Here is a 26,673-nt window from a genome sequence, read left to right as displayed (position 1 = left end):
CCTTCAGCTCAGCGCCCGGTTCTCCCAGTTCTCCCAGTCCTCATCCCCTGCAGCACACCTCGCTGTGACAGCACGTTGCCCCGGCTCCGGGTGGGATCGGGACTTCCCAGGGTGCGGAAGCAGATGCACGGAGCAGCCCGGCGGTGGGAGCCGGCAAGGAGCTGGGGAGATGCCAGTCTCCAGCTGGTACACGCAGTCCTCGTGCTGTAGCTAAACCTGCCGCGTGAAGCGCGGACAACACCAGATGTTCTGATATTGTTAGTCAGGCTTGGGAAAAAATCACGGGAACTTAGAATAAAAACATTGCTCTGGGAGCTAATTGATATTCTGCATTTCGAGCCTGTGAACACCCAACTTGAGTCACATGCTTGGATTTTTTTTTTTTTTTTTTTTTTTTGCTGCAACCGTAAACGCCAGAAAGAAATTAACTGAGAAGAAAATAAGTGAGATGCGTATTCACCTGACTCCAGGGGCTGGGGCTTGAAGAAAACGTGGAGTATTGCGAGACTGCCGCAATATCTGACTTGCCATTCGTGCAGTGGAGGGATCCCTGTCCCCTGATGTGATCTGGCTGAGTGTTAGGCACCTAATTTAGCTTTTACCCACCCACGTAGGCTCCTTCAGTGGTTGTAACCGACGTGGCAGGGCCCGACAAGACATGGGGAAAAAGTGGTTCCTGTCACCCATCTCAGAGTGAGAGAAATTATCCTCTAAAAGTGCGTGTCTGTCTTCATCCGTAAGTGACCCACACAGCGTTGGCTGAGGCTACGCGATCTGTGTGACCGCTAAGGCTGCAGATCAAACAAAATTGTCTGGACTGGCCTTAGATCCAGGACTCGATACTACGTATGGCTACGAAATGAGAAGGAATAACCAGATCTAGACAAGAGGCTTCTTGATTTAAGTGTTTTGGAGATGAATTGTGAAAAAAAGAAATAGCTACCCTTCCAGACACAACAAGCCCGCAGCGGAAAAAAGTAAGAATTACTCTGGTAAACAAGATTCAAATAGGAGAAAGTGAATCAGCATCTGAGATGTATTTATGCTTTAAGGTGATTATCTCGGCTCCCTTCATTAACATGATAACAGCAGACTCTGCAAACAGGCACGGGGTAATACTGTAGATGTCTGCACTTTCATTTCGCAGAAGGCAGCTGCCTGGGAGAATGGGATTATTCGTGGAGAGTGAGCGCTGAAACTCCTCCTTGCTGATTCAACCAAAACAGGACGTGGTGATTGCGCTCGCCTCATCTTGTTTAATACAGAAAGCACTCAAGCATAATGGCAACGCAGTTGAAATCTGCAAACGCAGAACAGACAAACTCCTTACACGTGTGATTCCAGGGCTTCCATTCAGCATCTGCTCCCCTTCCTGCTCGAGCCGCTCGAAAAATAGCAGTTTGTTTATTTTTTGCGCAAAAATTGTCAAAATAAAAGCTGGGTAAAAAAAAATTCCCTTTATTGCTAGAGCAGCTGTGCTGTAGGCAGAGAGCTCGCAGCAGCAGGAGTAGAAGGGAGCATCACTGTGCCTCCCTGCAAACTGTTACTAAGGCAGAGAGGAAGATTCGGCGGCAGCAGCTGCTCTTGCAGCAAGTCCCCGAAAGAGCTTGAGGAGTGTTTAAGGGATTCCCAAATACCCTGAGCCCTCCCAGGTGTATTCATGATTTCTTCCAGCCTTTCACTGCCAGGATTGGTGAGATTTGCGGCCTCTCCGTTTCCAAACAGAGAATTACAGGAATTAGCCAGGAGAAGCACGCAGGGAAGACACTTGCCCACTGCAAGTCCCCACCTCATTGCCTGTACCCCGAACATGTCAGGCGGCAGAGCCATGGGGAGGAACTAGCTGAAGGGAGACAGTCACCCCTTCAGCTGTGACAGGTGAGTTTCTGCACCTCTAACTCACGCACATCTCTGCAGTACGTGGCCCAAATCATGCGCTAAGGGGGGTGATTAACGGAAGAGTCACGCCAAGCTGTGCCTGGGCAGGCATGCTTTCGCTGCTGCATGACCTCACCCCCAGCTTTCCACTGGCACCCGCTGGTTCTGCTCCCCTGGGAGTTTTTTCTCCTCTGGGTTCTTTGAAAATGTAGTTATTGCTGAAAACACCTCCACGTGGGTGACAGCACCGGGCTCCAGCTCTGGAGGAAGCCCAAAGTTGTCTGATAACATTGCAAAAATACCCACATTTAGAAAAACAGAATGGTTGGGGATTTCATGATTTCATGGGTCTGCAGTTGCCGATTCTTTGTGCCACTTCTTTCCCTGCACTTTAAAAAGCCTTCCCTTCTTCCTTACGGCTCACCTGGGTCTTTGTTATCCATGAGTTATAGTCAGCAATAGATGAGTAAGTAACTCCTGCGTCTGCGTTGTCCACAAATGCGTGTGGGCAGCTCCCCCCCCCCGTTTGAAGAGCCCCAGCAGTCTCTGAGAGTGGAAAAAGCAAAGTGGGATTGGGAAAGCAGGGCCTGGTGGCACTGATTATATCCCAGCATTATTATATTTCTCAGCCATGTACCACAAGGTGTCTCCAGCAGTACAGGCACTGCTGCAGGGTTTGGAGGTTGCACCTCAGCGTCTTCCCCTGGGCTGGGGCACGGCAGGGACCCTCGCAGGCGCAAGTGCAATCCCTGTCCCTACTCTCAGCAACTCCCAGCTCTACAGTCTTACCGGTAAGAATCAGGTCTCCATCCTTCGTTAGCGGAGATGCTTAATTGCTGAGAGCAAGTAATTTTCTTGGGGGTGAGCTGAAGCCAAGATTTTTCTTGCTTTTCCTTGTCTTTACTTCCCTGTGTTTTACAGTTTCCTCCTTCCTTTTTTTTAAACCAATTTCTTTTACAAATATTTTTAAAACACCAGTCAGCATGAATTAACTTCCAAAGTCCATCTTAGTGATGGTCAGTTAAAATGGGATATTTTTATTTATTTGAAAGAGCAAATAGTAAACATTCATTTTAGCACCCGTGTCAGGGCCTGGCAGGCAGAGCTGGTGCGCTCAGGCAGCCTGACCTGCAGCCTTGCAATACAGATGGCTGTTTAAGTCAACAGGGTAATTTGTGGGTGACAGGATGACTCACACAAATTAAGAGCTGGAGGAGCATTAAATCATAGGGTTATATTTCCACCATTTCCTTTTTTTTTTCATTTTGCAAAATATGCTCTGTTGTGTTTTCTGGTCAGTTTGGCACTATACCACTTTCAGGAGCGTGTCCTATATATGCATACATGCACGCATATGCATATATATAAATACATGCAGACTTACACATTTACACTAGTATTACTATTAACACACTGATGGCAAATCACCTGAGATCCTCCTGCCCATGCAAAGGGTATATGTGTGTGTGTGTGTGTGTGTGTGTGTCTGCTAAAGCTTTCCTCTTGCTTCACTTCATCAAAGGGCTCTGTGAGTAACTGCTGAAGCAAGAGGAAGAACATATGTCTTGATTTCCACTGTATTGCACCGTGCATAACCACTGCCACTTGGAAAAAGGACCCATAAAGACCCGGATTCATCTCACTTAACTGCGTCGTCAAAGGAAAGCAGCCAGGAGATGGTGCAGCCTGGCTGAGAGCGGGAGAAAGCGTCACCAGAGGTCCCTGCCATTGGGGACATACAGCAGTGAGGTGCTTCGTCTCTTCTTGGTACTGCCAGGAGCACCGGTGAGCCCCGTTCAGTGTCCTGTCTCTCTCCTGTCTCGTTATGGCCCATCTGCCATGATTTAGGAGAGGGTTGCCAAATAAAAATCTCAGAAATCAAGCTTTTCATATTTATGGGGGAAGAAAATGATTCCTGGATCTTTCAAGTGATTAATGGATTAAATAAAATCAATGGGTTTTATGGATTCATAAATAATAAAAATACAACAAGAAGGCAGCCATGTCACATTGTCCTGCTCCTCCTTTGGTTTTGGTAGTCCTACATGTCCTACCTGCAGACCCACCTGTCGGCCTGCAGGAGCCACAACATTTGTCCATCTCCCCTTAAAAACCACGGGGGCTCAGCTGTCCTGCTCAGAAGGCCTTTCCAAAACCTGAGGGAGGTTTTGGAATATTTGTAAAAGAAACTGGTTTAAAAAAAAGGAAGGAGGATACTGTAAAACACAGGGAAATAAAGACAAGGAAAAGCAAGCAATAAGTAAACATCTTCAGATTTCCAATGGAAATTTATTCCTGGCCAAGATGCGCCTTATTTGATCTCCTACCCGTATTATCCTCTAACTTAAATCATTCCCCTTCCTCCCACCCTGAATGTATTTATGAAGAGTAATCATATCCCCTCTTAACCTTTGTTTTTCTAGGCTAAACAAGCCAAGCTCTTTTAATCTCCTCTGCTAAGATAGGTTCTCCCTTCTGCTAATCACCCTGCCAGTCCTTCCCTGCACCTGTTCAAGGATGAATTCATCTTTTCTTTTTCCAAAGAGAGGTCCCAGAACTACACACAATATCCTACACGAGGTTGTACCGACGCTGGTACTAATATTTCTCTGCATCTACGGAATAAATGGTTTGTTGCATAAGCCTTTTTGCACAGCAAATGGAAAATAGATACAAATCCATAAACCAATAACCATAACACAACCTTACTCAAGGAGATCGCTGTTTTGCTTGGAAGGGCATTCTGCTCCTTTACATTTGTGGGTCCTGGTCCTTAGCAGGCCTTAATCAGTGGTTTTCCATATTTCATTTATCCTGGATGAGCATCAGGACCTTGTGTTAAAGGAGGCACTGAGGGAAGTCTGGTCTGTGTTTCACTCAGCCTTTGCTCTGGCAAAACTCGCTTTGAAATCACGACTGAGGATTTGAACTATGAAGATGCAGAGTCAAATGATGAAAAGCATTTTGCATTCGTCTCTTCTCTTTTCAAAATGATTTTCCAGTTTTACTTGGGGTTTAATTAAATTTCTGTGACCCAGGCAGGGAGTTCAGCCTTTCTTGATTAATGCTCTTTTAGGTGGCTCTGATAAGAATTTAGCATCAACAATTGAGCTAACAAGCCCCAGTGAACAGTTTATAGCAGGAGACTAATTCTATTAACACTTTGCAGTGTCAGAACTCCACTCTGAGCTCGCAGCCGAGAGGAGAGATGGGAGAGAGGGAGCAAATGTAAAATTTGGCAACTTAAATCACCAAGATTCATCTTCTTTGTGGGCAGAGCTCATCTGGAAACTATTTTAGCTGACAACATCAGAATTTCACCTGTTCTTTTTTTTTCTTTTCTCCTGGCTGGTGCTCTGCACTTTCTTGGCTCATTGTGATAACGGCTGGGAATAAGGAGTGGAACTGAATGGTGGCGTTGATAAGAGAAATGAAAGGGTAATGCAATGACATGATACTGGGGTAGGGCCTCTGCAGTTAGCCCTGCCCATGCTGGATGTGTACCAGAGTACAGGATAGTCAGGACAAAGATGCTTGCGCTGACAGTTGCAAATTAGTCTGTTGTGAGGGGAAAATTGAGGTTAATGCTCTGCAGAAATGTTTCTGTTACTTTTTGGTGACAGCAGAAATATCTTGCAGGTCTGTCGTGCCATTCAGCACTGAAGAAGCCTGTCTGATTCACAAGCATTTTTTCTCTCTTTTCCTCTCCTCCCTACCCTGCTTAAGGTACCACTAAAATCTCACTCTGTGCTAAAACACAGCCTGATGTCATTAAAACCATAGTGCAAAGTCTTGGCCAAGACATCACGGTTGATCCACCTGTACAGAGCCTCTCATCCCCAGTACCTAGAGACCCAGCTTCGTACTTGTCTGCTTTGAGCTGCCCACAAACCTCACGCAAGCCTCTCCTTTGTGGGAACCTGCAGAAACCAGAATACTATTTCAGGGATGTTGTCTTCCTTTCTCTCCTGTCGTCAAGGATAATTTGAGTCAACCAGATTACCTGGAAATTACCTGAAGACAAGGTGCTTGGTGCTCTCTGGGTTGGTAGCAGTCACACCAAATGGCTCAGGGTAAAAGTCAGTGTCCATCGCTGCATGACCCGCAGGCGCTTATCATCACTTCTTGTGTTAACAGAGAGCACAGATGCCTTTCTCCATGGCTGGCCATCGTGTCTCCTGTTGACCTCTCTTATTTCCTCAAGGCACCCGCTTAAGGCTCCCACTCATTTCTGCTTTGCCTGGTCCACGTGGCTCTGCTGCCTTCCAAGGCTTTAGGAGGACCAGGGACGCCCATGGCCAAAGGGGCTCTTCCAAGGCTGGTGGCTGAGCGAGGAGTATGGTCTCTGCAGGGGAGCTGCAGCTCCGTCAGGACAGAGCTCTCCAGGAGCCATCCAGCACCCTTCAGTGCTTTCCGACCTGTTTCTCCTGCCCTCCTCAAGAACAGGGACGGGCACTAAGTGCTGCTGGAGCTTGTCCCCCCCAAGGAAGGCTGCAGCTGGGGGCCGCCCAGCAGGGCTGGGTGGCTGTATCTGTATATTCATCCGTCCTGTGGTCTGTGTCCCGTGCTCACAGTACGTGCCTGTTTTTATTTTATTTATTTTACAAAACAGGGTAAAGATTCGATTAAATTATTTAGGCAATTCGATTACCTCCGCTGTCAGTGCAGTCGTCAGGGAGGATTAGCAGCGTCTCGGCCCTTCATCAGCAGGAGCTGGTGGGGGGCACACGTCCCACATCACAAACTGCCTCCTGCTCAAACCCCACCCCCTGTGCACTTCGTCTGGATGACAGCTCTTTGCTGTCCCTGGATGAAACCGATGACAAAATATGCCAAGGGCACACAGGCACCCTCCCTCACTCCCCCACCATGACTTTTGCTGCAGCATCGCTGCAAATTGTAGTTGTCAGCGGGGGAGCATGCTCATCAGGGGACTCCATCCATAATCACTATAAAGAGGATGTGTATATCTAAGTCCTGGATGCTCCCCAATATCAGATCACAGCAGGGAATGAACTAATACCCATGTTCGCTCTCCTGAAAATGTGAAGACCCACTGAGAAATCGCAGATGAGGGAGGCTTTGACAATGCTCCTGACCTCTCAGGACAAGAGGCAGCCGAAGCATCGTTCCCCGAAGGTGCCTGCCCTCGCGATGCTGCTGGGGCCGGGCTTGCTGTGGGAGCCACGTCGTGAGCAACCGGCAAGCGCCAACAAAGATCCTCCTGCCTTCATCTCTACAGCTGTTGAAAATGGCCCCGCGCACAAAGGGCAGTGTCCTCATTAAATTTTGCGGAGGGTTGCCATGTGGCCAGCAGAAATTTTGTTTTGTTTTATTTCGGTAAGCGGCACGGTAATATATTCACCACCTCCAAATGTAATGGGGTGACAGATGGGAGCTGGGCTCTGGCTTTCATGGGAAAGGCTCCTCTCAGCAGGGAGGCAGTCAGTTTCCCACCTAATCTTCTGTAACCTTCAGACTGCTAACAACTGTAAGAAGCAAAGCAATGGGTAGTTACTAAATTAATGACTTCATCCCCAAGCTGGTAATAAATATTTTAGTTTTATCTCTCCACCCCTGTAGACTGCTCTAGACAGACTAGACTGTTTATTAATCTAGCTTCTGGATTTATGTTATTTACTTGCTAAACAGTCTCAGCATGGTTGGGCTGGATTATTAAATGTTGAAGCCCGAGAAGGAGTCCTCTGGCAAATGGCAAAACCTGAGGAGCTGATCCTTGATCTTGAACTTGAAGAGCTTCAGGCCAAAACTAGCTCCCCTGCGGTGCTAAGGCCGGGTTAGCCCCTGTTTAAGTCCAAACCATTTGGCCATTGCCTCGTGCTCAGTTTGGGTGGACTCTGGGATTCGCTGGAAGTAAGGAAGAGGCAGGGAAAAGTTTTGGCACGTCCTGGCTTCAATAAGGGCATGCTGGAGTTAACCGTGGCCACGATGCTGCGGGGTCAGACATCGTATCTCAGTGTGGACCGGTCCTCCTGGGGTGGTCCAGCCCTTTGTGCTAGTCCTGGAGCTCAGGCAGAGCATATGTCCTTGCTCTGTCCCTTCATGGCTCGTGTTTCTTCAGATCATCACAGATAGTCACTGACATTCAAACAAAGGAGCGTTGCAGTTACATAAATGAAAGCGGGCTTTAATGGTTGTTTTACTTCCTTGTTGACAGGGTCAAAAATGTCTTTAAATCTGATGCTACCATTTTTACAACAATTGGTGATTTATTCATCCCACTGAAAGAAGGGGATAAAGGCATCTGGAATAACGAGAGCTATTTGTCTGAAGAATGCGTCATCCACATGCTTTCCTACAGCCTCAATCCCACGAGCCCTTCTGTACAAAGTGGAAGGTCGTTTCAGGATATATCTTCTCATAAAAGAGTAGGAGAAGTGAGTGTGTTAACAAGTGCGGGCCAGAGCCCTTAATCCAGCAAAGCTGCGCTCAGCGCTGGTTGGGAGGGGAGCAGTTTCCAGCGGGGGAAACTTGTTGGCTGCAGTGTCATCTCCAGCCCATCTGATTGCTCCCCAGCCTCAGCATCATCTGCCTGCGGCCCGAGGGGGGTGAATTTGATGCCAAATGGCATCTCTGAAGAGCAAAGTTGCCTTCTCTCCCCAGTAACCTGATGGAGAACGAGGCAACCCCTTCCTGACCACCCAGCTGCGTGTTTTTCAGGGTCCCTTGGTCGTGGGAGCAGGGTGAGATGGACTGAGCCTTAAGACTTCACCCAGAGGAGTTCTGGGGCAGGGGGACCAAAAATCAGAAGAAATGCACAAGGCTGGGAAAGAAACCCCTTTCTGAGCACGCCCAAAAGCCGTCACTGGAGCTCGTGGCTCTCCGGGAGAGGCTAGGTAAATGTTGACAAGTGGAAGGTACCACTTGAGCGGGAGAATGGAGGGATGGGTCATTAGCAGCTTTTAGCAATTAACAGTGGTATCAGTGAGGCCAAATGACGCTCTCGTTGGTCAATGATTTACCCACGTGTTTAGAAACAACCAGATGCTGAGAAGTATCTTTTCCCTTGCATCCTTGAAGCAAAAGACCCACTCTCCTCTGCCGTTCAGCTCTCACCCTACACGGGTTGGAGGAGGCTTAAGAGCTCTCCTAAGCACACCTCTAAACTGACAGTGTACCATCTTAAACCAATTCAATTCCCTTCCCTGTGATAAAGGACGCCAGTTCAGAGAAGATAACATCTCGCAGTGATGGCTCCCAAAGCTGCAATTTAACACAAATCTAACCGCTCTATTATGCAGCACAGCCAATTCGTTAAGAAAGGACAAGTGAGCATGTCTATTAGCTCTATCATCATAATCAAATATTGGCACAAGGAACTGCTCAGTGGTGCAAAGTCTAGTGAAATCCCCCATAAAACAATTATGTGCCCTTCAGAAAAACAACATGCCAGCCAGTTTAGGTGAACCCTTGCATGAGTCACCCTGTTTTTCTCCTTTTAAGATGTGCAGCCCTTTGCGGAGGGGACAAAACCCCATCGACTCTAAGTTGTGTCCGGCAAAGCCTCAAAGAGAGCTTGTCCTTGGGGCTTGTGGTCCACAGTTCCTGGGACTGAGACAGCTCCTGGGCTTGATCTCCGGCAGTCCTCGCTCCTGAGGGTGTTTCTTCTCAGGCATTTGGGACCACATGGCTAGGGGATTCAGTGCAGGTCCTAAATCTGACTGCTCAGAGAGAGGAAAGCCAGGTGCTGGTAGAAGAAGCTGGAGAAGGAGCTCAGCAGAGGCAGGAGGAGCGCTTGCTTTCAGCAGAGCCAAGAGTGCTGCAGCAAAGTCTCCGGCTTGTCTCAACATGAAGATAAGGCAGGATGGCTTGTGTCCCAGGACACCTCCTGTGCCAGGAGCTGGGGCTGCAGCAGGAGCAGAGGGAAGGTCTCTTACTGCTGCATACATGGGGTCGGCACGAAGGCTCTGAACCAAACCGTCCCCGGTGTCTCTGCGGTGGCTGTGTCACTTCATGGCTCCTAGTTACTCCCGATTTCACTGTCAGTCACAACTGAGGGAGACTGTGGGCCCTAAGTTTGACCACTCTTACCAGCCCCTGCCTTGCACTTTTAATTGAGCCTGCGATCTCTGTACCATGCCCTGCAAAGGAGGGGGAGAGGGCAGAGCCGGTGGCAGAGCTGGCAGCCCACTTGTCCACCACACTGGCCCTGGAAACCCACCAGCACTAAGCAAGAGCATCTACTGCAGTCTCTCCAGGAGGGATGTCCTCTCTTCCACCATCCCCATGAGCCTGTCCTAAGCCTCTGCCAGTTGTCCTGCCCCAGGACAGCTTGCAGACACCCAAGGAAGACAGAAAAAACTTCCAATGAACACCAATAGCCATGTACATGCTTGAGGAAAGGCTTTAAGAAATCTTCTTTCTACCCAAAATTTTGCTTCAAATTTTTCTGGCTACAGTTCTTACCCTTTTGGCTCCATTTTACTCTGCCTTTCACCCTTGTGTCTTTGCAGCACAGCCAGCACCTCCTGCCTTAACCCAACAGCACTTGTGCCTCTGCATGGGGGCAATCAGGAAAGTTCAGCTCAGTTAATCAGAGAATTGAATTTCTTGGTGATGTACCTGCCTGAAATTCCCATTTGACCCAACTCACTCAGCTCCAAATGGCCTTAATGTGATTTACCTTATTTCACCTTGGAAGCCACAGCAAAGCGAAACTGAATTTCAGCAACTTCGGAAATGATGTCTCCAACACAGAGACAGGTGAGAAATTCTCTTCATTGACACCGCTTCAAAACATAAACTCGTTTGCCAGTGAAAAAGCTCCATTCTTCCAGGAAGGTAATCTGTGAACAGGCAGATATAAGTGAGGAAATCTTGTTGACAAAACCAAGCCACCTCCCAGCATTTTAGCTAAACCTCAGAGATCAGTTTGGTGAGGCTTTTTTGTAAATCCAGGAGGGGAAAGTGTCCACCTCTGTGTCCTGTCCCAGGGCTGGCATCTCCTGCACCGCTCCCGATGGCATCTCCTCTGCTCGCACACCACCTGCGGGAGCACAAAGCTGTGAAATTCCGGGGATGCTGAGTGCTGGGGGTGCAGGGTGCGACCCCTGCCCGGAGGAACGCTGCCTGCAGCCCTCCTGCCTTGGGAAAGGGGCTCCAGCAACCGACTAAATAAATAGGCACCTTTGCTTGGACTTTTGATTCTCCCCATCATGGGACTGGCGGGATTTTAGGCACCTGCTTGGCTGGATGGTGACAGCTCCTTATTCTTCAAAGCCTTGAGAGATACCAAACCTAAATTCCCCCTAAGTCCCCCAGTTTAGTAGGCGGGGAGAGCCAGGTTTGGGGTGGGCAGTCCCTGGCTGCAGCTCCGAGGGGGGGACACACGCCGACCCTCCAAGCCACAGTGCAGGAGCAAGGACGAAGCCCATCAGGGACCCGTTGGGGACGTTGGCAGCAGCTTGAAGAAAGACCATAGGAACTAAAGTCACAAACAGAACTGGGTTTTATTACGAAATAACCCTGCCATTACATAAGGAAGTTCTGTCTGCAAAATACATTTCCTGAGGAAAGTAGATCACAGTATTCGTTTTCACAGAATAACATGTAGCCTGCTATAACTTTCAATGTGACTCTTTATTATTTAAATATTAACAGTATTCCTTCACATAAACAAGTACTCAGTCATCACATAACTGACACACAAACGACAAAATAAATATACAACAAGAGCACAGTTCATTTTTTTTTCCCGACTTAAATATTAAATAAATAATAAATACAGAATTTTCATTTCCTGTTATCAGTGCCTGAAACAATATGAATGAAAAAGAAAAGAAAAACTGAAAAAGTCTCTCTTCCCCCCGGTGCCCCTGCCCCCACAAAAAAACAAACCAAAAAATTATCAAAATGTCTCAGTTATAAAATATCTTTAAAAAAATTCCCATCGTTAAAAGAATAAATAACAAAATATATAAAAAATAACTTGGTTGCATCAAAATTACAAGTAGGAGTTGTAGATAGGGGTTTTTTTCTTTTTTTTCTGTTTTTTGGAATATCTTTTTTTTTATGGTCAAAAGTTTTAATTTTTAACTTTTTTTTGCTTCTTTTATCTTCTTTTCTATGGTGCGGTGTCCAGTTTAAAATAAGTATAAAATTAATAAATAAAAAAGTTAAATAAATAGCAAAAAGTTAACATAAGGTGTTGTAAATATAAATTACATACATCTTGCCAAAATTAAATAATTTACAGGATAATTAAACTAACTACTTTTTTTTTTTTCCTCTCTTTCTTCCAGGAAGTGCAATTTCTCTACTTTTAAATACTAACTGAATTGCAGTCACAATCAATTTGGACTCTATTTACATGTTAAGAACATTGTGTTTTTAACACCTCAAATTATTTTTATTTTTTTTCCCTTTCTTCTGTATTTTTGCACTTGGAATGGGTTCTAAAATAAGTGAACTCATGGAGTCGGATCCTGCAAACACTTATGTATGCGAGTAAACCCACTCACGCCAGCTGCCCTATTGCACTCAACAGGGGAACCGACACAAGTCAAGTCGCTTGTGAGCTTCGGGGCCGGATCCAGTGGCCGCTGCCATTGCCGGGAAGCTTTCTCCTGACTTCTCTGAATCGTGGATTATGCCCTAAATATCTGCAGGATTGGGCTCGAAACGACACCACAGTCTTGCCTTTAGTATGGGTCAGCAAAATCCTCCCCAGCTCTGCCCGCCCCGCCGCCGGGAAGGATGCGGGATGCGGGATGCGGGTGCTCCCCATGCTGGGACCCCTCGGGAGGTTTTGCCCCCCTCCGCTTCCAAAGTGTTTGCAGCAGGGGGACAGCAAGCTCCGTATGGGAGCGAAGGTGGGGGAGAGCGAGCCCGCGGGGTGACAGCCGGCTCCACGCGCGATGGAGCAGGTGCTGGAGAGCAGCGTCGCAAAGACATTCATAGAGTTGTTCTTTAAGTGCACAGTGGGCTGCGTGTACCGAGCTGCTTACAAAATGCTTCTTTGGAAGAATACCCAATACCTGAATACTCTTTTTTTTTTTTTTTTCCTTTTTTTTTCTTTTTTTTTTGCAGAATGGCGCTTGCGCTGTGATTTTGCGCAAAATGTAGAACACCAAACCAAAAAATACCCATTGCCCTGTGGATACCTGTAAGAAATCGACCACTGATTCATGGTAGGTAAGCACTTTGCTGGCCATTAATTAACATCTCTCTTTTTGTTGGTTTTTGTTTCTTTTTTTTTTTTTTTTTGTTCATCGCAATCTCAAACGTTCTCTGGCATCGATGTATGATCTCTGGACTGGCAGTACTGCGCCACTGTAAGGATGATCACAATAATGAAAAGAACCAGAACCGTCATCAAACAGACTTCTAAAAAATCATATACACCGGACCATGACACATTAAGAATTCTTCTGTATGAAATATCTGGTATTGGCCTATTCATAATAGCTATTCTCATATTTAAGACAGACAAAGGAATACTGTAGTTGCAAACTCCAAAAGCTTCCCTGAGAACCTTTTTTCCATTGCGCTTTCCACTGGAGATCCAGAACTGCTCTTCAGATTTCTTTCAGAAAATAAAAATAAGCTACTTTATAATACTTCAGAGTTCCCATGCCCAGTGGATATCTGAACACCTCGGGGTTGGGAGGCCCAGCACAGGTTCAGATTTACAGGTAGCTTGCAGCTCCAGCACTTGTAGCAACATAGAACATAATTCATGTGTGAGTAGGTGATCTGGACATACAACCATAGACAACATGAGCGTTTAAGCCAGTCATACGCTAGTCTTGGATCAGACAAGACCCTGTTTTTGTAACGTTTTAACTCTTGGATCAATTCTGCAAGAGCATGGCAACTCATGAAAGATGCCTGCTCTTCACCAGCTACCGAGCCCCACAGCCTACTGGAGAATTTAACCTTCCATCCTGATCTACCTCGTGGTCCAGGTAGAAAAATCCCACTTTTGTCAAGAAGGTCCAAAGTTAAGTAAACGAGAACATTGAGTTCGGTCAGTTCCACGTCTCAGAAATGGCCTCTTGGTTACATTTTGGTCCTTTTTTTTTCTTTTTTTTTTTTTTTTTCCATTCATTAAACAAGTTTTCTAACTTGTAAACCTGAATACTTGGAGGGAAAGTTCCATCTTACAGTCTGTTCGCTTGCTCGTCTCCATCCCAGCGCTAAACCTGGATGCCCTTGACGGCTTGCTTGATGCTTTCCAGCAGGTCCTTGTTCTCCGGGTTCTGGTAGCACTCCTGGTTGGTGTACATGTCAGTCAGCGTGTTCACATATGCATCGAAGTTCTGCTCACTAATTGGCTCCTGCAGCCAAAAAAGCCAAATAAAAGTGTTAGTAGTAGAGCAGGAAGAGGCTGAGATGTTTCTTTGCAATTAATCGTCTGTATGTACCAACGGCCAAAGGTTTCTACGTCGGACCCTTTTTGTGTGCGGTGTTGTATGTATGGGAACCTCTTTGTGCAACCCCTGATCCTGCCAGATCTTAACTGGGTCCTTAATTTTATGCATTGGCCTCGTGGAACTATTAACAGCATCAGGTTAAGCGTGTGCAGGCAGTTTGACAGGCTTGAGGCTGAATTAAGCCATGGAAATGAAGGGCTGGAGGACGAGAGGAGGCAGGGACTGCTGAAGCATCATGGAGGGAACCAAAGGCAAAGTTAGGACAGGAGCCCGGTCACCTTGGGCTCACATCTGCCCCCACCAGCACGCTGCTGCAGTACAGCTTTTGCTTTTGAGGGGCATCGTGGAAACCTTGCAAATACCTATCTTGGAGTTAATGGGGGAAAAAGAAAGGGAGAAGGAAGAAAAAGAACAGGAATAAAATGAGCATACAAGTCTCGTGGGCATTATTTAATTGGAGTTGCCTGAAACCTTGAAAAAATATTTGCTGAACAGTTTATTTGACCTTTATGTGTCAAATACTTCACAGAAAAGCACTCAGCGAGCGGTTTTCTGCCAGTTAGGCAGCTGGGTGAATACTATCCAAAACTGCTCTGCTGGAGGATGGCTTCTCTCCAACCAGCCTGAAATTAAATACAAACCCCAATGAAAAGGATTCCCAAAAAAACGGATGGCAGAAAAAATAAATCAAAAGCTCATTCCTATGATCACTGCGATGGTCTTTATGAGTTGTAAGAGGACAGCTTCCCCAACAACACGAGCCCCCCCTCCACACACCTGGTTTTGACAACAGTAATTACATTCCTGGGAATAGAGAGGAGGTAATTAATAGCCTTTTGTGGTTTTACTATTTTAATGCAGTCTTTTCATTTTGCAGTAACTCTATGTAACATGCTGTGGGCTGTTAGACCTTGTTAAATTAAACAAAATACACTCTCTTTAAGAATGCTATTCTTTGGCTGCCAGCTATTCAAAACTGAATTGAAACTACCTGCATTATAATAGGAGCTGTAAGATCTTTCTGACGTTGAAATCCAATCCCTCCTGATCTCTGCTTGTGCTGTCTTAGCCTAAAAGGCGCTGGGTGCCCTTGATAAAGTTTCCTATTTTGTGATAATGCTCCCAGATGTAATGAGACAGAACAATAGATACAAAGGGAGATCAGCAGAAAATGACAACAAAAGGGAGATATAATGCAAGCTTCAGAGATAAGGCAAAAATACTGATCTTATAAAGGACACGTAGGTGTATATAGAGAAATTCTCCCACTCTTTAATTGTGCATAAGCCTTATCGTGAATTGGGTTTGGCACGGCTCTCTCGATCACACCGGCTGGGGCGAGCGCTTGTCAAAGTTTCTTACCATGTGCGGAAGGCGGATATTGGCAAGACTTTGGATTAGAGCCTGGCTCAACCCTGAGAGCTCCAGGAACAGGGCTTCGTTTTGCTCCTCTATGATTTTGTTTTCCTCCTCGATGTTCTTCAGGTTCTTCTCCATGGTGGAGATCTGCAGAGCAAGGCGCATGCCAGGGTTACCAACCCTCACGCGACGGCACCCACCACCACCCATGCAAGGGGCTTGGCCGTGCATCCACAGGCTTGGATGCCCGTCCAAAGCACACAAACCTGCGACTGCAGTTTCACCATGGCGGCTTCCATCTCCGAGTTGGACTCGTTCAGCTCACTGATCTCCTTGTTCAGCTGCTTGATCTCTTCATCGTTCTCCAGAACTGTGGGAGAGAAGGTCACGGGCAGTCAGCAAACGCTTGCAGGATAAGCAAAAATGTTGAGCTTTCTGCTGAGCCCGTCCTGTTGCGTGGACATCACCACTCACAAAGTCCTTGCCTTTGCTTTTACGTCCTCTAAACGGGATGCACATCTCACCTGCTTATTTTTAGTTTTAGTTTTTTAGTAAGGTTTTTAGCATCATGGTTCAATGGTACTTTATAGGTCAATATGTAAATGCAAAAGCCAACGACAGCATAGCGGTTGGAGTCCAGCACCTCCACGCACCCTGCAAGGTTGATTGCCCTGAAAACTCAGGTCACTCTGTCCAGTCCTGAGTTTGGGAAGATGACATTTAAAAAACTAATGCATGCCTTGATTAGAAATTACGAGGTTCATAAAATAAAGCAATATTTCTAGAAGAGTGCGGGTATTTATAGATTCCAAACTATATAAGTATTCAAGTCAAATGCCTGAACCTTGTCAAATACCACAGAAACCTCAGTAATAGCACTGGAAAAGCAAACTGCCATCGCTAACAAAATTCCAGATCCAGAAATATCTGCAGGATTAAAAGCCCTGAATAGGTGAAAATCGCTGAACGACTGCAAGTGATTTGTAAAAATGCCAGTGAATATTTAAAAAAAAAAAAATCTCAATTTCAGCATTAGTTCTTTTTGCCTGGAATTTCACTATGGAAACTCCTTCTTTATCGTTTCACCTGCTCCCTCCCAGTATGTCACTCGGGGAGCGGTGCCGGTACCACGCCACCCCAATACCCAGGCAACCCAAGAAATGGGTGCTCATAGCACAGGATAAGCTTGCAAATCTGAGGCCAGATTTCTGTGTTGAAACCTCTTCAGTCTGCAAAGAAAAAGATATACGGGCTCAATACCCCGACACACCTGCAAAGCAAAAGGAGTGAACTTACCATCGCTGGTCTTGAACTTTGTGTTGAGAATTTCATCCCCTGAGAGTTTTCCTTTCTTCCCAGCAAAAGTAGCTCTTGGACACCCTGACAAACTGAAAAGCAAGTAAAAAGGGGTTTCATAAACTCTCAGTATTTCTAGGTGCTTATGTTCCCAACAAGAGCACGTACCATTTGGTAGAGTTCATGCTGCGAGACAGTTCTAAAAGCTTTTTACGGTACAGAGGAAATTGCTTTATGAATAATGCCACAAACCTCCCCATTTATAAAGCGAGAGCAATTTTCTCTGAACAAAGATTAAAAACCACATTGTTTCCTAAAAGAGAGGGCATGACAGGTGAGGAAGGTGAGACGAGTCTGGCTGGTTGGGGTGTCAAATCCCCCGTTTGGGGTGGGTCCTGTTCTGGCTTGCTCATGGAAGGACGTTATATTATCAATTTTCATGATTTTACCCAATCCACATCTCACCATCGCAATATTAAAATAACTCACGTATTGTTAGTTAGCATTTTCCTCCACGCAGAAAGCTCCAACCTCGGAGCAACGTGACTGAGGTCAGCATCAAAAGCACCAGCTATTGAGCCTTGCATGAAGAGCTGAACGATGCTCAAGGAGCATCTAAGGCAGGTAGGTTAGTCCATGGCAATGTTGTCACGCTCCCGGTGATTTCAACCCTGCGATTTACCTTCTGTGAGTGAGGAAGCTCCCGTTGGCATGGCCAGAGCCATCGCAGCCCGGTGTAGGACAGGTTGGGCCTTCATTCTTCAACGACTTCCAGGAAAATGAGGACCCATTGAGCGATCCTTCCTTCTGCCTGCGGGCTGCGAGAGGGCACCCTGATGCGCTCCGGTGAGAGGCATATTTGCCGCTGATGTGTCCGAGCCCAACGCAGCCAGGAACCGGACACCTGGGCACAGGGAATTACCAAAAATTACAGCACGGGAATGAAGAGGGACGTAAGGAAATTAGGGATGAGCAGGAACGAGGAAGCCTGGGAAGAGAGCGTTCGCATTTAGGGATCTCATCTGGACTTTATGGGGTAGGTGCTTAGTTGATGGAAATGGCAGATCGGAAATTAAGAGCTATGACTGCCCCTTCAAGAGAGCAAAAGAGAACCAAGGTAAATCCTGCAAGAGGGAAAGACTGTGGAGGTCACATCACACTCACACTTGCAGCAAAAGCAGGTCCCAGTGGTGTCCCAAACCGTATGTTCGGTGCCTCATTGAGGGCAAAGATGGCAGGTAGGGCGGCCTGACGTGGGATCCCGACGTTACCTCAAGGCTGACACGCTCGCACCGAACCATGACAAATTTACACCCAGCTCTGCCCGGTGTTACTGCAGAGGAACCCAGGGTCATCAACTTTATCACCCTACACTAGCATGGTCAACGCGATCTAGGAGCACTGTCTGTACCCATGGGGACACAACCCTTCCTCGTGAACCAGTCCCTGACCCGGGAGCTGGTCGGGCTGCAACCTGTGCACCGAAAAGCTGCAAACCTGCTCCTGCAAGGAGGGCATCCGAGGGGTTTCCAAGTCCGTACCCCATCAGACAGGACAAATAAACCCTGGGGCACCGCTCAGCCTGCAGCCGCGGCACAGCCTCGCTTGCCGCCTCCTCCTCCTGGTTCACGTCCCGCGGCTATCAAGAGATCAACCTGCGCTCGCAAAGGGATGAAAGTGGGAATTGTCGTCAAGGCGGTGCACGGGCCCTCCCGCCCCCGTGCTTCTGCCGCCGTTTGTGGCTGGTTAAAGCACACAGGAGCTGCGAGGGGCATCATGGAAGCACTGACACAACTTGTGCTAATTGCCAAGAGGCTGAGTGCCTCTCTAACAGGCACCTCCTTCCTCCCTGCTCACAAACTCCCCGCCTAATGGCATACTCACTAAATTCAGCCGTTCGACAAAGCCTGGTGTATCTATTAAGGTTTCTGCTGTGGTTTGTTTAAAGATGCTAGTCAATTATAAATACAGTTAAAAGTTTATTACTCAAGGGAGGCTACTCTAAAAAAGGAGGGGTGGGAGGAAAAGTAGGTAAGAAATGGCAAAATTAACCCCGTGTCCTCGGTTTGAAAGCAATTAGGGACTTAAGTTTCCCCAGCAAAATATCCTCTGAGCTGCTCCTGAAAATCGCAAGCTGCGTTTCACCGCAGAAATGATTACCCTGATTGTTTATATTTCGTACAAAAGGGAGATGACAGCAGAAGGGGGGAGCTGTACACCCAGCCTTTTCCCAAGATAATTTGAAAAATGCTGATCTCGATTTTAATCAGCTGCAAATGCAGCACAATTCACTTATAATATCCCTGCCAGCAGGATCCTCAGTAAATTCATAACATCATTGCTTTTATATGATCACGAGCAAATTACTGAATCCTCAGGAGGAAAAGGAGCGGGGGGGAAAGCACGAGAGAGAAAGAGACTAACCCCAGCATTTAGTATGCAGCCATTACGGCCCAACCGTTACATATTTTACGCTGTTAATTTAACTTTCATTACATTTTCATTGTTAAAAAAATAAACCGGAGCCTTATTGTGCAAAACAGCTGGCTTGGACATTTTTAATTTTTTTTTTTTTTTTAAATGATTATTATTTAACAGAAGCACCAGTAGTGTTTGATCAATTAGGCAGCCGTGGATGCTTCCGCTTTATGCCAGGGCTGGGCTGAAGGTTGACGTGATCTGTTCAATCATGTCTGTAGCAAATTACTTGAAGGATGAACAGCAAAACCCAACAGGGACTAAATGACTTTCTCCTCGGTGGCGATGTGCAAAGCTCGGCTGGGTTCCAAGTGGCGCTCGGTGCAGACGGAGGATGGATTTAGAGCGAAAGCTCCTTAACGCAAACCCGCACCGGGCGCACCTTGCTGTGGGAGGCAGAACACAAGCTTTCCAAGGGCTGGGGGAAGGCAGCGGGGAAAGGATTGTTGTACTGTGTTGTTTTGCACATCTCAGAGGAGCTTCTGCTCCTCCTGGGTGTACTGGAGGAGCGGGGGTTGCTGCCCGTGCCGCGGGACGTTGGGGAATGCCTTCATGCCCTCATGCCGTGGAGACCCTCGTGCCCACCTGGCACTGCCTGCACCTGCACCCACGGTCCCGCTGCCGACAGTGCAGCAGAGCCACACCGAGCCTCCAAGGCCAGCCCGGGGGTGGACAACGTCAGCTTTCTAGGAGTCAGAAAATCCCAGCTCTGGTGATGCTCCAACCCCATTTGTTGCCACTTTAGCTTCCCAGCGTCTGCACCTTTAGGTGGACTAGGAGAGACCCAGCCCCTGGTGAGGATGCCAGGGGGGACCGTCGTCCTGCTGGGGATGCCTGACAGCTCGTCCCGCGTTCCTGTACAAGCGCCAGCTGCACCACAACAAAACAGCCATATAAAAGCCCCTTTCTCCTTGCGCTGGGAAGCAATATCTTTGCAGAGAAACCGCGCTGGGGGAGCCGCTTGGCACATCACCGACCGGTCCCAGCCCCGAATGGGGCAGGCAAGGGTGAGCAAAGCCACGGCTTCCCCAGCCCCGCAGGGCACGTGTCCCCGGGGAAAACGTGGAGAGGGGCGACCTCCCAACCGGGGGCCTCCGACTGCGGTAAAAGAAGCAAACGTGCAACAGCCGGCAGTTGCACGACAGCATTTGCTGCTTGTCCTTTCCTTCGCTGTGTCACTGGTTAATGGCACAGCATTACAACGCCACCAGCAATTTAGTGTATTATTTGAGCCAAAAAAGGATTTTTTCCCACAGATTCTTGAGCAGGTTGCTTAATTTTTAATAAACTCCGCTAACTCCTGCTAATTATCACACGGCTCATTTAACTGGGAGGCTTTCCTTCCTGTAGACTGAGGAGTAAAAACAGAGCAGATGGCTCAAATATCATCTCTTTCTTAAAGGTCCTTCCCTGAGCTCACGCATCCCGGTTTCCCGCAGCCTCCGCCGGGCTCTTCCGCACCCACTTGTTCCCACTCTGGCTCAGCCTCTGCTCCAGGGCAAAACCCGGGTACACAGAGGTATTCACCTCTGCTCTTCTGCAAGGACAAGACCTGCCCTAGGGCTAAAACGGGGGGAAAAAAAGATGCATTTGGGGACAGTCTGCTGAGCCAAAGGGGTTTGGCCAGAAATGCCAGCGCTCATGGGCATCCAGAAACTCTTGGAGGGGGTTGATAAGTTTTTCCACCTTTCTTTTTAACCCCCTCCACCTGCACTTGCTGGGTGAGTGGACAGTCTCCAGAAAGGCTGGGGATGCTCTGGGTTAACAAAAAATAGGATGCTGGGGTCAGTGCTGGCTCCAGCCCTGCTGTAAAGGCTTTGACGTCCTGTAGCTGCGCGAGGGATCGAGAGACAGACTCCGAACCTTGTGTCAGGCCCTGGACGCCGAGCCCGTGATGCTCAGGCTTGCTAAAAGTCAGGACAAATGGATTTCACAGCAAATGAAAGCTCCTGAGGCAGACTAAGAGATTTAAAATCTCTGTTCCCAGTAGGAATAAACCCCCTGGGATGTTTTGAAAAATTCAGCCCGAGGCAGCAGAGAAAGGCTTTTTCTGTTCGCTTTGAATATTCAGCTGTGGCAAAGACTCTACAAAACGTGTCTTATTCGGGGTTACCGGATCCTGACCCGACTCAGTGCTGGATAGTTTCTATTTCTACCGTGTTCCTGGGAGTTAAGCGAGCCCTCCAGCACCCCTCGCCTGCCCATTACTGCCCAAAAACCTGCAACATTTTGCTTACCTGTGGGGTCTTACCCTCATTTACAACACTGGTGGTTTTTTTTAGGAATTATATAAAGCACGGGTAGGAGAGGAACTGTTCGTGCCCTACCAGCCTACCTTTCACATCTGCAAAAACCAATAAGAAAAAATACACCGTTACCTCCCCACCACCCAATTTTCCCATCAAATTTCAAAATTGCAACACCATTTTTGGGATTGCAGAATTCCCTGGAAACCAGCAGAAGAGCTTTGGCAGCGCCCGCTCCAGCGCGGGCAGGCGATGCTCCGAGCAGCACGAGCGAGGGGGGACGCGGGATGGACGCTGCTCCCCCCCGTAAATCTGTGCGAGGCAAAGGGGATCGAGCAAAAGGGTCCACTCGGGAGTTTCATCCAGACTTACTTCATCAGCTCTGGGTCTTCTTTATCATCCTTTGTTGGGGTGATCTTGATCCCACTTTTCTTGGCACGAGGGCAGCCTGACAGACTGTGGTTAAAAAGAGAAGAAAGGCCTGTCTCACTGGCAGAATCACTGCATTTGCTATTCCCCCGCTTCAGTCATCTTTCCCTTGAATTTCGCACAGTGTTTTTGATCTCTCTCGTTTTGCAGCTTCACATCACGAGAAGAAGTCAGGAGAAAAAAAAAATAATAAAAAATTGAGGGAGATGGACAGTAATTAACGGTGTCTAGATAAGAAGATATCTGCTAACAGCCTGCGATGTTTAATGGAATTGTTGAAACAGAAGGCTCAGATCTCTGCTATTAATGCTCTAAAGTGATAATAGAAGTCATAAATAGGTAGCATTATTAACAGGAACATTGCATCAGCTAAAATCTGACCCTTTGTCTTTTATTCTGTTGAAGGGAGCTTCTAATCAGATGCTGGAAACATCAAAAAAAAAAAAAGTCGTCAGATTAAAGAGATGAAAATAGGCTTCAGTTGTCAGTAACATTAATGTTTTATTCAGAACTTTGCAACTCTGCCCACTGCAGGGGGAAAAAAAAACAGAAAGAAGCTACAGAGAAAATAATTTAAGGGAGATCTTACCTTCTATGCGATGCATAATTTCCTGTTATGTGACCAGAGCCATCACAACCAGGAGTAGGGCACCTGCGGAGGAAAGGGATGCTCGGATTAGCCTGGGGATGCGAGCAGGGGATCGACGCTTTGCGACAGCTCATTTCAAAGAGAAATCTAGGGACTGTCAACACAGAAGCAGGTTTTTCTTCCTGCCCCTTCTCCCTCTGTAAGAACAAGGGCTGGTCTGTAATATCCACGACACCAAAGTTGATGCATCGCTGCATGATGTCGGCGGTGGAGAGGAACATCAGTGGGAAGAGGTGGGGACGTTGGGAGTGCGGCAGGTAGCTGCTCTCCAGCGGAGGGACGTGGGTCCCAGCCTCTGTCCCCACCCTCCTGAATGAGACAGCTCAGAAGATGATAACAAAGGAGCCAAAAAAAGACCTCTAGGACAGTGTCCGTCTTCCTGAGGAAGACGTAAGGAGATGGCAGGTACCATCCAGGGCCATTGGGCTGGATGCAAGCATAGACAAGAAACCAGAAAAATAGCCTACAACTCTGGACAACTTGGCCATCGAGCTTTCTCCTCTGGGGCCACCTCGGCCAACACCAAAAGGAAGCCCAACAGAACATCTCAGATCAGTTCTGGGTGATTTGGCGGGGGCTAATCTCACGGAGGGAAAACAGATACCCCACCCCAGGAGGGTCCTCAGAGTCCAAAATCATTTGATGCCTCCGATGGAAAATAATGAAGGAATAGGAGGGAAAAGGTTAGGTTAACCTCAGGTCTCCTCCTTCCATAACGCTATGGGCGAGGGACAGGGGGGTCTGCAAGGGGACAGCTGCCTGCGGGGCCTTGGGCTGGGGATCACCAGGTCACCAGGCACGGTGCACCAGCAGCTTTTGGTGCTTCGGTGCAAAATCTGCCCCTCGGTCCTCAGCCGCTGCCGTTACAAAGGGGTCTTTGAAGATGCAGCCATGATCGTGGGTTTGAAGGTAAGCATCCAGCACTCCGGGACATGATTGAAAGCAAAGCCTGGAGAATAGTTCTGTGATCACACAAACCTGCACAAAGGCTAGCAGGGGCTGCGAGCTCTACCGAGCGGCAGCGAAGATAATGGCACGAGTTAAGCACCGCATCATTAAGGGCACGGAAGCAAGAAAGGTGAGGGGATATGAAGTACCACGAGCACAAAGATCTGCTCCAAATGCTGTAGGTGACGCGGCGGACATAAAAGTTGTCATGGGGACAAGGAGGAGAGGTGAGGAGTGCTCACCGAGGAAGTGCGCGCCAGCCTGCCAATTAGCCAGGGCTGTTTGAGTCAAGTGATTAGTACGGGGGGGAGGAAATCCACGGTGCCGCCGCGGGACGAGCAGGAGGGGCTCAGCCGCTCGCTTCTGAGCTGGCGCGAGCAAAGCTTACGGGATGACCGCAAGCTTGCAGAGTGCTCTTTCTCTTTGAGGGAAGATTTTGCTGTGCCCCCGCTTTCTCAATCCCCATTTTTAGAGCCACCGGTGCCTGGTTTGGTAGCACTGGTTGGTACCCCGCCGCAGAGCAGGGATCGATGTGTCTCCAGGACACCCCAGTGAACTGACGGGCAACACATGCCGGTGCACGGGCAGCCCCTGAGGCCAATGCCTTTGGGAAAGCTCATGCCTGACCTAGGCAATAGTATAGTTGGGGTGCTCTGAGAGTCAATGCAGCAATGATTTCCACAGATGCCTTTAGTTCTGCAGCTTGGGAAATGGCCTTTTAAAAAGTCCTCTTTTTTTTTTTTGTTAGAAAATATCAAAATCCTCCTCTTTGCGCCAGCTCTGAGAGAGGGTTTGGCAATTGTGGGTCATTGAAGAATCTCCATTGGCAATAAAATTTGGCACCTCACCTAGGCTGAGGAGAGCAGGGAGACATCCTGGTCCCAGAAGGGTGACAGGGAGACTAAGTCAGGACCAAGGCTCGGCTGCTCAACTCAGGAAAACATAAATGCACGTAGGTCCGGTGCAATAAGAGAAGGGACACATCCAGCAGGACCCCTGTGAGGGTGCAAATTCTCTAACTCATTTAGAAATTACAGGTTTAAGAGATGACTGTGACATTTCCCTGTTACATGCTGTTAAAATAGAAAGCAAAACTATTTCTTTGTTGTTCTAGCTTCAGGGTGGGATGAAATTCTGAAAACACTAACACCAAACTCCTTTTGCCTTTCAGGACTTTTAAAAAAGGGAGGGAAGTGATTTGAGTTTTATTTTTAATTATCTGGAGAGAAATCATACCGACAGAGACCTTTTATTGCATGTTCCAGCCTGGAGCTGTTTTTTTTATATCGGGGATATTAACCCCTGAAATAGAATTTATAATAGAAACACTGACATGGTCTTATCTGAAGTTGTGAAAAGCGATGACTGCGCTATCTGTAGTATCTCCAAATCCTCTTCCCTTCCTCCCTGCTCTGCTCCCATCCTCACCAGGACATAGGAAAAAAAAGCAGTCCTTGGAAAATAACATTACAAAGCTTTGTTTTGGCCAGAAGTTTCCTGTTTTATACAGTATTTTGATAAAAAGCGCTGACATCGGATGCCCAAGGGGAGCAGGGGATGCTGCACAGCAAGTCTCGGTGCGATGCTCCGTCTCAGGGACGACCCCGTTTGCTTTTTCTCCGGGCCCTTACTGGAAATGGGCCTGTTCCTGAGACTTTTTAATATCTTTAACGCTAATTGCCTGATCACTGGGCTATTCTTCAAGGCTGTTGGAGAAACACCAGTTCAGCAAAGCTATGTTAAGAGGTTATTTCAAAATGTATATCGTCTATAATGCATGATTAAGTGTACTTAGCGCTAATCATGTGAGTCTTTTCCCTCCACTAGCATATTCTATTAATATCAACTAATCCAGCTACTTTTTCCACCTCTGTGATAAGGAGCAGGCGGTTAACGAACATTTTTCCTGGCACCAGCACCCGCATCGATGGTGGGGTGCGGAGCCGTCCCAGACCTACGCTGCCCTCCGGGCCACCAGAAAGGGATTTGGGGCTTTACTGACCACTTTAATGACCAAAGGGGCTCCCACCTGACTTGACTATTCTTACCGTGGCTCCAAACATCACTGATTGCATACAGGACACAGGACATATTTATTTTTTTTATGATGAGCCTGTGCAATGTGAAGTCCCCCATGAGGTTTTACTCTCAGTAGAGGCTCTTCTGTTATAGTTATGAATCTCAGTGTCTAAATAATCCTGCAACTGGATTCAGCAAAGCAGGGAGCTCAGAGGAGAATCAGCCTCCAAAAATAGGCTGGCTCCATGGAAGTGATGGTGGAAAAAAAATTCACAATTAGCTTTTCCCCAAAGATGTAGGTTGGGTGGAGGAGGATTCCAGTCCCCCCCCCAGTATCTCCGTCGATTTTAAATACAATTTCTATTAAACCTTTCTTTAGGGGAGGCAACCTAAGAGAGAATTTGGGAAACCTTCTTGTGAAGAATAAGCTCCTAGTGAAAATGAGGAGCTTTGGGAAGACAGCAGCAAAGCTGAAAACAGGATTAAGAGGAAGATATTTGAATGAAAATGTGAAGACCGAGTTCCTCCCATCAGGAGCAGAAATGGGAACAAAGAAATTTGTGTGCCTGTGAGCCCTTTGCCACTGGCTCAGGATCCGGCCTCGCCAAGCGTTTGCTTGCTCCCTCTTTCATTCCCTCACAAATCAAACTCCCATGGAAATGAATAGGAACCTCTGTCACTGCATCCCAAACAACCCCTGAAATTCAGCATAAAATTAGCATCCCAGGTTCTCCGAAAGAGTTGGCATCTTTTCGCTGTGTCCTGGTGGTATTTTCCCAGCTGTGTCTCTACCCAAAAATAAAGTGTGTGCCTTTATCTAGGCTTTGGATTATTTGAGAGCCATACAAAAATGTTGAATGAAAAGGGTTATGGCACAAAATAGGGAAACAAGAGCTTGGGAAAGGATGCCAAATGGGAAAGAAAATAGCGTATGTCTACAGTGCCCAAAGAAAACCTGCCAGGGGTCCAGGTTATT

At 47.4% G+C, this 26,673-nt stretch overlaps 1 protein-coding gene across 3 annotated transcripts in view; it reads right to left on the bottom strand.

The window, feature by feature from the left end:
* Window positions 1-12,111: 12,111 nt before the first annotated feature.
* The window catches only part of MYT1 (myelin transcription factor 1), a 68,680-nt gene continuing 54,118 nt past the window's right edge, over window positions 12,112-26,673 (bottom strand). For all 3 annotated transcript variants that reach the window (XM_076351976.1, XM_076351977.1, XM_076351978.1), the window contains exons 17-23: window positions 22,671-22,733; window positions 22,025-22,108; window positions 17,611-17,832; window positions 16,929-17,020; window positions 15,899-16,002; window positions 15,636-15,779; window positions 12,112-14,177 (exon numbers count right to left, since the gene is read on the bottom strand). In XM_076351976.1, the coding sequence (XP_076208091.1) occupies window positions 14,037-14,177; window positions 15,636-15,779; window positions 15,899-16,002; window positions 16,929-17,020; window positions 17,611-17,832; window positions 22,025-22,108; window positions 22,671-22,733 (850 nt within the window). In that variant the 3' untranslated portion in view covers window positions 12,112-14,036. The remainder of the gene's footprint in view (window positions 14,178-15,635; window positions 15,780-15,898; window positions 16,003-16,928; window positions 17,021-17,610; window positions 17,833-22,024; window positions 22,109-22,670; window positions 22,734-26,673) is intronic.

This window comes from Aptenodytes patagonicus, chromosome 14, assembly GCF_965638725.1.
Source record: "Aptenodytes patagonicus chromosome 14, bAptPat1.pri.cur, whole genome shotgun sequence".
NCBI lineage: Eukaryota > Metazoa > Chordata > Aves > Sphenisciformes > Spheniscidae > Aptenodytes > Aptenodytes patagonicus.
This window is presented reverse-complemented; position numbering and strand designations above follow the sequence as displayed.